Source organism: Stenella coeruleoalba, assembly GCF_951394435.1.
Source record: "Stenella coeruleoalba genome assembly, chromosome: 1".
Taxonomy (NCBI): Eukaryota; Metazoa; Chordata; class Mammalia; order Artiodactyla; family Delphinidae; genus Stenella; species Stenella coeruleoalba.
In genome coordinates, this window is record NC_137169.1 from 146,850,012 (window position 1) to 146,864,583 (window position 14,572).

General features: G+C 40.1%; 1 protein-coding gene across 1 annotated transcript in view; it reads right to left on the minus strand.

Moving 5' to 3' along the window:
• LIN9 (lin-9 DREAM MuvB core complex component) overlaps nt 1-14,572 on the minus strand; it is a gene marked incomplete at its 5' end in the record, with an annotated part of 110,433 nt that overhangs the window by 68,726 nt on the left and 27,135 nt on the right. Inside the window, one exon of the mRNA XM_079942702.1 lies at nt 8,124-8,281. Within this exon, the coding sequence (XP_079798828.1) occupies nt 8,124-8,281 (158 nt within the window). The remainder of the gene's footprint in view (nt 1-8,123; nt 8,282-14,572) is intronic.

Consider the following 14,572-nt stretch of genomic DNA (forward strand, 5'->3'; position numbering starts at 1 on the left):
ATGAAAAATACTTGAGAACTGCAAGAGATCACTTTTTACAACGATATGCAATTTACTGGAGATGAACTGATCACATGGAAATGATTACTGTCACACAGCATTTTTAGCAGATACTCACAACACTTGAGCTCACTGCAACAGCATTGGGAGGTTGCTACAAAATTTTTACAGTAGTACAGTGTATACTACAGTTAGTTTTATGAAGCTATGATTTAATATGGCATCTTTATGTTTGCTTACATTTCTCTCAATGGCAAATGTATGGACTGTGTTTGTGGAAGTAAGTTTTGATAAATTTTACTACCATAAAATATGGTAGTAAATGATAAAATAGACTATGTCTACATATATCTTGTGCATTCATGACATATCTTTTTAATTTTTTTCAATATTTCACGGCTAAGCAATTCATCTGCAAGTTCTTTCAAGTTGTCACAAATTTCCAAAAAAATTTCCAGTGTGTTACTGAAAAAAAAAATCCACATATAAATGGACTCACACAATTCAAACCCGTCAAACCCATGTTGTTCAATGGTCAACTGTAGTTGAGTTCGACTTCCTTTTTAAAAAATAAAAAAAAAAATCCAGTCTGACAAGCTCTACAGTGTAGTGTTTAGTTCATTGACATTTAATGTAATTTTAAAAGGCTAGATATAAGTCTACCATCTTGCTATTTATTTTCTACTCCTCTGTTCTTTCTTTCCTGTCATCTTTTCACTTAACTGAGTATTTGTTAGTTTGTCAAATTTAATTCCTCTACTGGCTTTTTAGGTATACCTCTTAACACTTTTTTAAAAGTAATTCCTTCAACTGGACAGCCAAATGCAAAAGAAGAAACTAGACCACTACCTCACATCATATACAAAAATCAACTCAAAATGGACTAAAGACCTGAAAGCAAGACCTCAAACAATAAAACTCCTAGAAATAAGCATATGCAGTATGCTCTGTAACATTGATCTTAGCAATATCTTTCTGGATATGTCTCCTCAGGCAAGGGAAACAAAAGCAAAATTGAACAAATGGGATTATATAAAACTAAAAAGTTTCTGCACAGCAAAGGAAAGCATCAGCAAAATGAAGAAACAAATGGAAGATATCTGCAAATCATATATCCATTAATTGGCTAATATCCCAAATATATAAAGAACTCATACAACTCAACAACAAAAAGACACACAACCCAATAAAAAAATGGGCAGCAGAGCTGAATAGGTGATTTTCTAAAGAAGACATATAGAAGGCCAGCAGGCACATGAAAAGATATTCATCGCTAATTGTTAGGAAAATGCAAATCAAAACCACAATGACTCACTATCAAAACAAAACAAAACAAACCCCAAAACAACCCAATCAAAAAACAGGCAGGGGACTTCCCTGGCGCAGTGGTTAAGAGTCCACCTGCCAATGCAGGGGACACGGGTTCGAGCCCTGGTCCAGGAGGATCCCACATGCCATGGAGCAGCTGGGCCTGTGGGCCACAACTACTAAGCCTGCGCTCTAGAGCCCTTGAGCCACAACCACTGAGCCTGCGTGCCACAACTACTGAAGACCGCACGCCTAGAACCCATGCTCCGCAACAAGAGAAGGCACCACAATGAGAAGCCCGCACACTGCAACGAAGAGTAACCCCCACTCGCCGCAACTAGAGAAAGTCCATGTGCAGCATCAAAGACCCAACTTAGCGAAAATAAATAAATGAATGAATAAATAAATTAATTAATAAATTAAAAAAAATAGGCAAGTGATCTAAATAGACATTTCTCCAAGGAAGACATCCAGATGGCCAACAGGCACATGAAAAGATGCTCAACACTGCTAATTATTAGAGAAATGCAAATCAAAACTATAATGAGGTATCATCTCACACGGGTCAGAATTGCCATCATCAAAAGTCTACAATAAAAAATGCTGGAGAGGGTGTGGAGAAAAGGGAACCCTCATACATTATTGGTGGGAATGTAAATTGGTGTAGCCACTATGGAAAACAGTCTGGAGGTTCCTTTAAAAACAAAAAATAGAGTTATCATATGTTCCAGCAACCCCACTCCTGGGTATATATCCAGAAAAGATGAAAACTAATTCGAAAAGATAATGCACCCCAATGTTCATAACAGCATTATTTACAATAGCCAGGACATGGAAACAACCCAAGTGCCCAGCAACAGATGATTACTTTAAGAAGATGTGAGATTTTATATATATGTATAAAACACACAGGAATATTACTCAACCATAAAAAAGAGTAAAATATTTACAACAACATGGATGGACCTAGAGAATATCATAGTAAGTGAAGTAAGTCAGAGAAAGATAAATATTATATGATATTACTTATATGTGGAATCTAAAAAGTAATACAAATGAATCTATATACCATACAGAAACAGACTCATAGACATAGAAAACAAACTTATAGTTACCAAAAGGGAAAGGGAGGTGTGGGGGGTATAAATTAGGAGTATGGGATTAACAAAACTACACATAAAATAGATAAGCAGGGCTTCCCTGGTGGCGCAGTGGTTGAGAGTCCGCCTGCCAATGCAGGGGACAAGGGTTCGTGCCCCGGTCCGGGAAGATCCCACATGCCGCGGAGCGGCTGGGCCCGTGAGCCATGGCCGCTGAGCCTGCGCTCCGCAACAGGAAAGGCCACAACAGTGAGAGGCCCGCATATCACACACACAAAAAAAAACACAAAAAAAAAACAAAAACAAAAACAAAAAAATAGATAAGCAAAAAGAATTTACTGTACAGCACAGGGAATTATATTCAATATCTTATAATAACCTATAATGGAAAATAATCTGAAAAAAATATGTATAATTAAATTACTTTCCTATACAGCTGAAACTTACACAATATTGTAAATCAACTGTACTTCAATTAAAAAAAAACCACAGTGAGATATCACCTCACATCTGTTAGACTGGCTATTATCAAAAAGGCAAGAAATAACAAGGGTTGGCAAGGACAGGAGAAAAGGAAACCCTCATACACTGTTGGTGGGAATGTAAGTTGGTGCAGCTACTATGAGAAACAGTGTGGAGATTCTCCCCCAAATTAAGACTAGAACTACCACATGATCTACCTATCCCACTTCTGTGTATTCATCCAAAGAATACAAAAACACTAATTCAAAAAGATATATGCAACCCTATGTTCATAGCAACATTATTTAGAATAGCCAAGATATGAAAACAACCTAAGTGCCTATCAATGAATGAATGGATAAAGATATGCTACACACGGGCTTCCCTGGTGGCGCAGTGGTTGAGAGTCCGCCTGCCGATGCAGGGGACACAGGTTCGTGCCCCGGTCTGGGAAGATCCCACATGCCGCGGAGTGGCTGGGCCCGTGAGCCATGGTTGCTGAGCCTGCGTGTCCAGAGCCTGTGCTCCGCAACGGGAGAGGCCACAACAGTGAGCGGCCCGCATACCACAAAAAAAAAAAAAAAAAAAAAGATATGCTACACACACAGACGCACACACGCACTGGAATACTACTCCACGGTAAAAAAAAGAGTAGTGATTACCAGAGGGGAAGGGGTGGGACAGGGGAGGGTGAAATGGGTAAAGGGGATCAACTGTACGGTGAGAGACAGAAACTAAACTTTTGGTGGTGAGCATGCTATAATGTAAAGAGAAGATGAAATATAACGTATACATGAAACTTATGTTATAAACCAACGTTACCTCAATAAAAGATTTTTTTAAAGTAATTCCTTTACTAGTTCTCAAAGTACGGCCCCACTCCAGCAGCATCAACACCACTTGGAAACTTCTTGAAATGCAAATTCTCAGGCCCTACCCCTGACCTTCTGAATCAGAAACTCTGGAGTGGAGGCCAGTAATCTGTCTTTTTAAAGCCCTCCAGGTGATCTGACGCACACTAAGATTTCTGAACCTCAATATTCTAGGGATTATAATATTCACTCCTTACTTATTACACTCTACTTCAGTTAATACTGTATACTCTCACTACAAATTTAAGAAACAAACACAACAGTTCCATTTTACACATGTATTTACTATTTCTGGTGCTGTTACTCTGTAGTCAAGGTTCCATCTGGTATCATATCCCTTCAATCTGAAAAGTTCATTTGACATAGCATCTAGTGTTCTTTTCCCGTAAGAAGTCAGCTGCTGTTTGTATCACTGTTCCTCATATAATGTTGTTTTTCTAATGAATGCTTTCAAGATTTGCTCTGTATTTTTTCTGTATTGTGTCTAATTATGGGTTATGTATACACGTGGGTTATATGCCTTGGGGTTTAGAGTACTGTGGATCTGTACTTTTTTTTTTTTTAAATCGAGTTTGGGAAAGGTGGCCAAAATGGCGGAGTAGGAAGTCCTTGTGCTCACCTCTTCCCATCGGCACACCAAAATTACAATATTTACAGAGCAACTATTGATGAGAAAGACCAGAAGACAAGCAAAAATGATCTTCTACAACTAAAGATGCAAAGGAACCACGACCGGACAGGTAGGAGGGGCAGAGACACAGTATAGTCAAGAACAATACCTCCACAAAGGGGAGGATAATAACAATTGCAGAGGTTCTCCCCAAGGAGCAAGGGATCTGAACCCCACGTGGGGCTCTCCAAACTGGAAGTCCTGCACTAGGACGACAAACACCAGAACACCTTCCTTTGAAGGCCAGCAGGGCTTACATTCGGGAGAGCCAGAGGGCCATGGGAAATAGACTCCATCCTTAAAGGGTGCACACAAAATCTTACAAGTTCTAGGACGCAGAGCAGAAGCAGTAATTCAAAAGGCGCCTCGGTTAGACCCACCTGCTGATCTTGGAGAGCCTCCCTGAAAGGCAGGAGCCAAGTGGAGCTTACCGGGGGGAAAGAGACACTTGTGACAGCCATTTCTGGGAGCTTGTTCAACCACGAGGACACTGGTGCTGGCAAGCGCCATTTTTTAATCCTCCCTCTAGCTTATTAGGGCTGGGACTCGGCCCCGCCCAGCAGCCTGTCTATACCAGTAATGGGACACCTCAGGCCAAGCAGCTGGCTGGGCGGGGACACAGCCCCACCCACCAGCTGGCCTGGCTGGGAGCCCCTGAGCCCATAGCCGCTTCAGGACCTGGACTTATCCACCAGAGGGCCCAGGACCAGCCACTGACACCAACAAGCCTCACTAGTCCCAGGTCCCCAGGGCCCTGCACCAGAGACCCTGGGACCTGGCTTTGCTCACAGGTGAGCCAGCATTAGCCCCAGGATCAGCCTCACCCATCACTGGGCAGGCACCAGCCACTGGGTCCTGGCCCAGCACAACAGAGACCAACGCACTAACTCAGGGAGTTCCAGGGCCCTGCAGCCAGAGACTTTGGGACTGGCTCCACCCACCAGTGAGCAGGCACTAGCCCCAGGACCCGGGCTCACCCACCAGTGGGTGGGTACCAGCCTGGGGACCCCCCTGGGCCTCAGCCCTGCCCACCAGTGGGCAGACACCAGGCCCTGCGGCTAGAGAACCCAGGACCCAGCTCTGCCTACAAGGGGGCCGGCACCAGCGCAGGGATCTGATCCCCTGAGCCCTGTCCCACCCACCACTGGGTGGACAGCAGCCCCAGGACCACCACAGACCTACAGCCTGCTGTGTCTGGATGCAGCCCACAGACCAGCAGGCCAGCACTAGCTCCAAGACCCACTGAGCCCTAGTCCCACCCACCAGCAGGCTAATGCCAGCTCTGGGACACCTTGGGCCCCTCAGCTAGCCGCCCCAGGAACTGCTCCTGTCCACCAGTGATGGGACACTAGCCCAGGGAATAGCGGGGGCTCTGGCCTGCCAACCAGCAGGCTGACAGCAGGCCACCAGACATATTGGGCCCCTCAGCCAGCAGCCTCAGGACCCAGCTCCACTAACCAGCAGGCTGATAACCAGCTTTGGGATATCCCAGGCCCCTACAGACAGCCATGCCAGGAACTAGCGCACCCACCAGCACTAGATCTGGGACCCCAGCCTGCAACCACACACCCCGAGCCCAGCTCCACCCACCAGTGGGCCAGTACTAGTCCCAGGAACCCCCCACTCACTCCTGCAGCCGGCCACCTTGTGCCCCAGCCCACAGACGGAAGCCTTCCACGAGGCAGGGCCTAGCAACCAACCTGAAGGAGGGCCAGCCACACCTATCAGACTGCCCACAGTAGTCAGGCCACCACAACAGAAGGACCCAGGCAGCCCACACGGGGGGCACCCCTAGAGCACATAGCTCTGGTGACCAGAGGGGAGTGCGCTGCTGGGAAGCACAGGAGGTCTCCCACAAGAGGCCACTTCTCCAAGGTCGGCAAATGTAATGGATGCAAGTCAAATCATTATCACCTACACTTTACAGTGTGTATGTCAACTATATCTCGAAAAAACTGAAAGAAAAAAATCAAGTCTTTTTTTTCCCACATGCCATTGTGCCTTTCTTCTCCTTTTAAGAACACTAATTACATGTTTGTTATTTGCATAATATTGTCCCACAGGTCTCTGAGGCTCTATTAATGTTTTTTCCATTTTTTCCTCCATGCTTTCACAATGGATCATTTATACTGATTTATTCTGAAGTTCACTTACCCTTGGTTTTGCTGTTTCCAATATGCTTTTAAGCCCATTCAGAATTTTTCTTTTCAGACACTATACTTTTCAATTTTAAATGTGTTTTATCTAAGTAATTTCCATCTATCTACTGTGATATCCCCATTAATTATGACCATATTTACATTTAAGTCCTTGAACATGTTTTATAACAGATATTTTGAAACTAATTCCAGTATCTGAGTCATCCCAGCATCTATTTTCTATTGATTGCTTTTGGTCTTTACTACAGAACCTGTTTTTATGTTTCTTCATAGGTTTAATAATGTTTTATTGTATGCTGACACCTCCTCTAAACCAAAGAGAAACCTTCAAAAGCTCTAGTAGTTGATTCCTACAAACTTTTCTCATATCTTGACATATCCAGTCCCACCTATTCTGCATTGTGACATGAGTACCTACTTACTGACAGTGTAAAATTTTCAGTCTTATCAAATAATACTGCCAATCCTTAAATGCTGTAGCACTTAACTTTTAAGGATTTCCTAATTGGGTCTACGTGTCACTCTATTCACGCCAGCATTTCTCTGATTAGTAGTTATATTGTAGACTTTGTACTTATTTATATGGGGTTTTTAGAACTAATATATTTTTTCAGGAATGCTATCTTTCCCTCACTCTATCTCCACCCCCACTCCCAGACTAATTTTGTAAAGAGAGAGACCATATATATCATCTGTAACTTCTATACATGGTAGGTTATGACTAAATGCATTCTTCTCTTTTCCAAATGCATTTTATATGCATGATACAGTCTCTTCCTTATTATCTACCTTTCCTTTCATTACCCATTTTTACAATATAATGGAAACATGTACCACTTTTATATCCAGAAAATAATAATATAAATATGTAATTCAATGTTCCCTTTCCTCCAGAAAATATTCTGATTAATCCAACCATTTTTCAAACTCTTCCAGTACTATTACTACCCTACCTACCCACTTAACACCTTGTCATTTCTTGTATTATATAAATTGTAATTTTAGATCACCAAATTATTAAGGATTAACTTAAACTTGAGGTTTTGGTGGTAATTTCCCTCAGTGTTGTAACTGGAGTGAACACATAGAATCACCACCTACAAATTGACAGAATTTACATCTTTACAAAACTACCTACTGAATAATTTAGTTTTATTCAGTCATTAGAAATGGAGTACTTCTAAACTCAAAGATCACAAGAACAATGGTGTTTGTGAACTAACCAGGTAAAAATGGTTAGAAAAGAAAATCAATGAGTGGAAGCAAAAACAGAATTCAAAATGTTTAAAATTTAAACATTATACTTATTTTAAATTTCATCTTTGTGGCAGTTTGCTTTAGTTTATGTTGTGGCAGACATTGCTTTGAAAAGGTACACTTTTATCCAATTTCTTTAAAAAACATACTTCACAGATTAAGAAACAGTAACCTCTACAGAATATTGCTATAGAATTATAGTTTAAGCTTTCTAATATAAAAGCCATTTGTCTAATAAACGTTATCTTGGTGAAAAACTGCAAGTCAAAATAGTAATAAGCTTATCTTCACCTACCTGTAACTTTGGTTCCAATAACCAGGGGCAAAGGAATTTCGTCTGGGAGATCCTTGAACTGTGAAACATCCGCAACTTTCCTTTGCTGTAAGAGCCTTATTTTCTGCCGTTTCTGTTTTAATGCTGATCTCTCTTCCTCAAAAAATGCAGAAGAACATCTAGAATAAATTATAAAAATCATATAAACTGATAACTGTCCTATATAAAAACTTCAAGTCAGACCATTCATCTCACTACTCCCTTTATTCTTCTCATTCTTTTAAGTACTATATTTAAAAATGGGTTCTTAGCAATAATAATTTTCTCTTCAAAGTAAATTACCTTTATATCTTTTTAAGAACAGGACCTTGCAAAACTGAAAGATACATAAGCAAGTCTAGATTATTCCTTCCTCAAAGGAGGACGATTTGTTCACCATCCTTTGACAAAACTGCACCTGGATCCCAGGTCTCCTCTTAAGAACAATGTTCAGTTTCAATACTCTATTCAAAAGAACATGATATTTTCCCTGTGACCCAGTGAACCTATCTGTACAGGAATTAAAGATGAGACTTGCCACCGTGTAAACTTTTCATCATATTTCCTGTCTTGAAGTATGAATACTGAATATACTCTTACCTTTAGGGCCTGTCATATTTCTATTTTCAAATTCTAGGATGAACCAAAGGTATTTAAACAAAGCTTTCAGGCCACGAAATATACATCCATGTCACTACAGTCAAGATAATGAACATACAAAGACATTAATCAGCCCCCTAAAGTTTCCTTGTGCCACTTTACTATCCTTCCTTTGCTTCCTCTCATTTCTATACTCCTACTTCTCAAGCAATCACTAAGTTGCTTTCTGTATTAAGTTTATATCTTCTAAAGTTTTATATAAATGGAATCATCTAGTATATACTCTTTCTTCAGGCTTCTTTCATTCAGCATAATTATTCTAAGATTTGTCCATATTGGTGTATGTATCAGTGGTTCATTTCTTTTTATTGTGACACATCCTATTCTATGGATATAGCACCATTTGTTTATCCATTCACCTGTTAGTGGACTTATGGGTTATTTCCAGGTTTTGGCTATTACAACAAAGTTGATATGATCATCTGTGTGTGGGCTTCTGTACAAACATATGCTTTCATTTCTCTTGATTAAAGTAGTGGAAGGGCTGTGTCATATGGTCAATGTGTGTTTAACACTTTAAGAAATCAAAGAATCCAAATATCACCAAAGAAGATATACAATTAGCAAATAAGCATATGAAAAGATGCTCCACACTATATGCCACCAGGGAAATGCAAATTAAATGAGATATCACTACACACTTATTAAATTGCTAAAATCTGGAACACGGACAACTTCAAATGCTGGTGAGGATGTGGAACAACAGGAATTCATTCATTTCTAGTGGAATGCAAAATGGAAGACAGTTTGGTAGTTTCTTACAAAACTAAATATACTCTTACCATAAAATCCAACAATCATGCTCCTTGGTTTTTACTCAAATGAGTTGAAAACTTACATCCACACAAAAATCTGCATAGATGTTTACAGAATCTTTATTCATAATTGCTAAAACTTGGAATCAACTAATCTTCAGTAGGTAAATGAATAAACAAACTGGTACATCCAGAGAATGGAGTATTATTCAGTACCAAAAAGAATGAGCTATCAAATCATGAAAAGACATGGAGGAACCTGAATGCATATTACCAAGTGAAAGAAGCCAATCTGAAAAGGTTACATTCTGTGTGATCCCAATACATGACATTCTGGAAAATGCAAAGCTATGAAGACAATAAAAATATCAGTGGTTGCCAGCAGTTGTGGGGATGCGGAGAGGGGTGAATTGGTAGAACACAGAGGATTTTTAGGGCAATGAAAATACTCTGTAAAATATAATAATGATAGATATATGTCACTAAACATTTGTCAAAACCCACAGAAGGTATAATACCAAGAGTGAACTCTAATGGAAACTATGGACTTTGGGTGGTTATGATGTGTTGGTGCAGGCTCATCAGCTGTCACAAATGTACCACTCTGATGGAGGACACTGATAGTGGAGGAGGCTATGTATGTGGGCGGGGGGGGGGGGGCAGTAAACCGGAAATCTCTGTATCTTCCTCTCAATTTTGTTGTAAACCTAAAACGACTCTTAAAAAATTAAGTCTTTTAAAAAAGAAAGAAAGGAACTGCCAAACAGTTTTTTCAAAGTGGTTATACAATTTTATATTCCCATCAGCGGTGTACAGGAGTTCAAGTTTCCCCATAGCCTCACCAACACGTGGTAGGCTTGGTCTAGTAAATTTTCAACACTGGTTTTAATTGGCGTTTTTCTAATGACTAATTATGTTGAATATCCTCTCATTGGTTTATCTGATATTCTTATATCATTGGTGAATCATCTGTTCAAATCGTTTGCCAATTTGTTAAATGGGCTGTTTGATTTTTTTTTTTTCAGCTGTGCCGTGCAGCATGAGGATTCTAGTTCCCCAACCAGGGATCAAACCCGTGCCCCCTGCAGTGGAAGCATGGAGCCCTAATCACTGGACCACCAGGGAATTCCCGTTTCTTTTTTTTTTTTTTTTTTTTTTTTTTTGGCAGTACGCGGGCCTCTCACTGTTGTGGCCTCTCCCATTGCAGAGCACAGGCTCCGGACGCGCAGGCTCAGAGGCCACGGCTCACGGGCCCAGCCACTCCACGGCATGTGGGATCTTCCTGGACCGGGGCATGAACCCGTGTCACCTGCATCAGCAGGCGGACTCTCAACCACTGCGCCACCAGGGAAGCCCCCGTTTGATTCTTAATACTGAATTTTCAGAGTTCTTCATACATTCTGGATATAATATACACTTTCAGCAATCAAATTTTATTTAAATAGTATTTTTGCATAGTTAATACATTCATAGGCTTCTAATTTAAAAGGTTCAAAAGGCACTGAAAACTCTAATACCTCTGTCCCTCGGTTTCCTGTCTTCCAGAGGATCATGACTGTAAGTTTTCTACATGTCCTTCATTGATACTTTAGGAATACACAAGCAAAAACTGCTTATGTTCCCTTCTTATTTTCCCCAAATAGCTACAATATGCTCTGTTGTGTATTTTGCTTTCTTAAAGTATCTTAGCAATCACTTCTATATCAGTACATTAGAAAACTCCTCTGTTTTTTGGTGGGTTTTTTTGGCCACACCACACAGCATGCGGGATGCTGGTTCCCCGACTAGGGATTGAACCTGCGACCGCTGCAATGGAAGCGCAGGGTCTTAACCCCTGGACCTCCAGGGAAGTCCAACTTCCTCTGATTTTAAGTTAAATGATTTCAGAGTTTTCTACTATTTTGAGGTACCATACTTTAATTAACCATTCCTCTATTTATGGACACTTAGGTTTTTGCCAATCTTTTGCTTCTACAAATACTACTGTACGTGTCATTTTACCCATGTACAAGTATTTCTGTGATCTAAATTCGCAAAAGTACTAGGTTACAGGGTATGGAAATTTGAAAATTTGACAGATATTACCAAATTGCCCTCCACAGAGGTTATATAAATTTAATCTCTCACCACCAATAGTGACTTTTTCACCACACCATTGCCAAACCCAACATATTAAAACTTTATGAACTCCATTGATCTGATAGTTAAAAACAGTATTCTGATTTTATATTTGATTTTATATTTCTCACTATGAGTAAGATTGAACTGTTTTCATCTGTTCAGAAGAGCCATTTCTTTTTCCTTTCTTATGTACTGTCATAGAAACAGACACTTTTATTATAGGTTATTTGATTTTTTTTAATTGATTCATACATAGTTCTTCATATATTTGGAAATTAGTCCTTTGTTGTAAGAATTATAAATATTTCTGTTATTGTCTTTTGACTTTGTTTATGGATTTTCTGTAGGGGGGCAATGCAAAATGTTTTCATTTTTATGAAGTCAAATTTATCGATATTTTCTTTTATGGTTCCTAGCTTTGGGGCCTGTTAGAAAGATCTTCTCCAATTCAAGATTAAGCAAAACTCTCCTACAGGTTCCCCAACTGGTTTTACTGTTTCATTTTAAAAATGTGAATCTCTGATCCTTTTCAAATGTTTCCTGGTATAAAGTATGAGATATGAAACCAACTTGTGTTTTCTTAGATTGCTTCAGAGTGGTCTCAGTATCCATTAAGTAAGTAATTTAACCCCTCTCTCCCTATGTGCTTGAGATGCAACCACTGTTATCATGTATTAAATTCCTATAGACATCTTTGATTCTATCTGGACTTTCTCTCTCTTTTTTTTTTTTAGTTTTAATTTTATTGGAGTATAGTTGATTTACAATGTTGTGTTAGTTTCATGGGCTTTCTCTCCTTTTTTTTTTCCTCTCCTTTTTAATTCATCTTTCTATGCATGTACCACTACAACACCATTTTGATTATGATCACATTATATCTATTTTAATAGGTGATAATACATACTACATATGTATGATACTACATAGTCTCCCTTTATTACCTTGCTTCTTCAGAATTTTCCTGGATCTTCCTGCTTGATTTCTCTTCTTATATGTGAATTTTAGAATTAATTGATCTAGTTTAAAGTTAAAAAAAAGGGGGGGGGGGCTACTGATATTTTTATTGGGACTGATTTTAGAATGCTGAGTATCCTAATCCAAGATCATCTATGTCTTCCCATTTCCTCATTTGTATCCTGCACATTTCCTGTTAAGCTCCTTCTTGGTATTTTACTTTGCTTTTTCTTTAGGATATTTGGAAAAGTACATTGTATCAATAATTTGTAGTGTACCTCAACTTCCTCAGAGAAAAGAAAAACTATAAACTTTTGTTGAAAATAAAGACTTCATTTCAACTATTAATTTACCTTGATGAAGTAAAGGACTATAAAATTCAACAATGTTATGGTAACATAAGAAAGGATAAATTAATAAGAGAAATATTATGATTTTATGAAATATATTTTATGAAATATTATATTAGAAATATTATGACAAACTGCAGAATTATAACTAAACAATAAAATAAGGTGTGACTAATATCTCATTCTGACAATAATCAGAAACAGTGTGGCTTAATTTACTCAAACATGTAAAGTCACAGCAAAAAGCCCCCAAATGGCCTAAAGTAATTAACAAAGACCATAAATTACCTGTATGAAACACACTAACGTATCACATTTTGATTTGTTCTTATAAATGAGGGAGATATTTAAAACATCAGCAGCAATGTCATCTTTCCATACAATGGGATAAAATAAAATATTACCAGTTCAATGAAAAGTTCTCCTTGAATTTCATTACTATCTACAGAAATCAGGAAAACTAAATTCCATACCTACTTGTCCAAGTCACTTTATAATTCCAAGTCTTCTCTGAATTTCCCCACAAACTGAAAAAGTCTTACACATGCTTTTACTAGGCAGACAGACATGAGACTAATGATGTAGTATATTGCAAAATTTCTCTCAAAAGTAATATAAGGTTTTCTGATGTGTTAAGAAAGCAAGATAACACTAGAAAAGGAAAAGCAGTTTAACACGAAAAGTAATTCTCAGGAAGTAACATATTGGATACATTCACTTGATTTGTTTCTACATAGAGTAAAACATGCATTTGTGGAAAGGCTCTTGAGGTGATAAAAAGAGTTTTACAAAAGGTAATAACAATGTATGCGGGGAGAGAGGGGGAAGATGGCAGAAGGGTAAGACGCAGAGATCACCTTCCTCCCCAAAGATACATCAGAAATACATCTACATGTGGAATAACTCCTACAGAACACCTACTGAACGCTGGCAGAAGACCTCAGACCTCCCAAAAGGCAAGAAACTCCCCCACGAACCTGGGTAGGACAAAAGAAAAAAGAATAAACAGAGACAAAAGAATAGGGACGGGACCTGCACCAGCGGGAGGGAGCCGTGAAGAAGGAAAGGTTTCCACACACTAGAAGCCCCTTTGCGGGTGGAGACTGCGGGTGGCGGAGGAAGGGAGCTCCGGGGCCGCAGAGGAGAGCGCAGCCACAGGGGTGCGGAGGTCAAAGCGGAGAGATTCCCGCACAGAGGATCAGGGCCGACCGGCACTCACCAGGCCGAGAGGCTTGTCCGCTCACCCGCCGGGGCAGGCGGGGCTGGGAGCTGAGGCTCGGGCTTCGGTAGGAGCCCAGGTAGAGGACTGGCTGCGTGAACACAGCCTGAAGGGGCTAGTGCGCCACGGCTAGCCGGGAGGGAGTCCGGGAATGGAGCTGCCAAAGAGGCAAGAGACTTTTTCTTCCCTCTTTGTTTCCTGGTGCGCGAGGAGAGGGGATTAAGAGCGCTGCTTAAAGGAGCTCCAGACACGGGCGCGAGCCGCAGCTAACAGCGCGGACCCCAGAGACGGGCATGAGACGCTAAGGCTGCTGCTGCCGCCACCAAGAAGCCTGTGTGCGAGCACAGGTCACTATCCACACCTCCAGTCCGG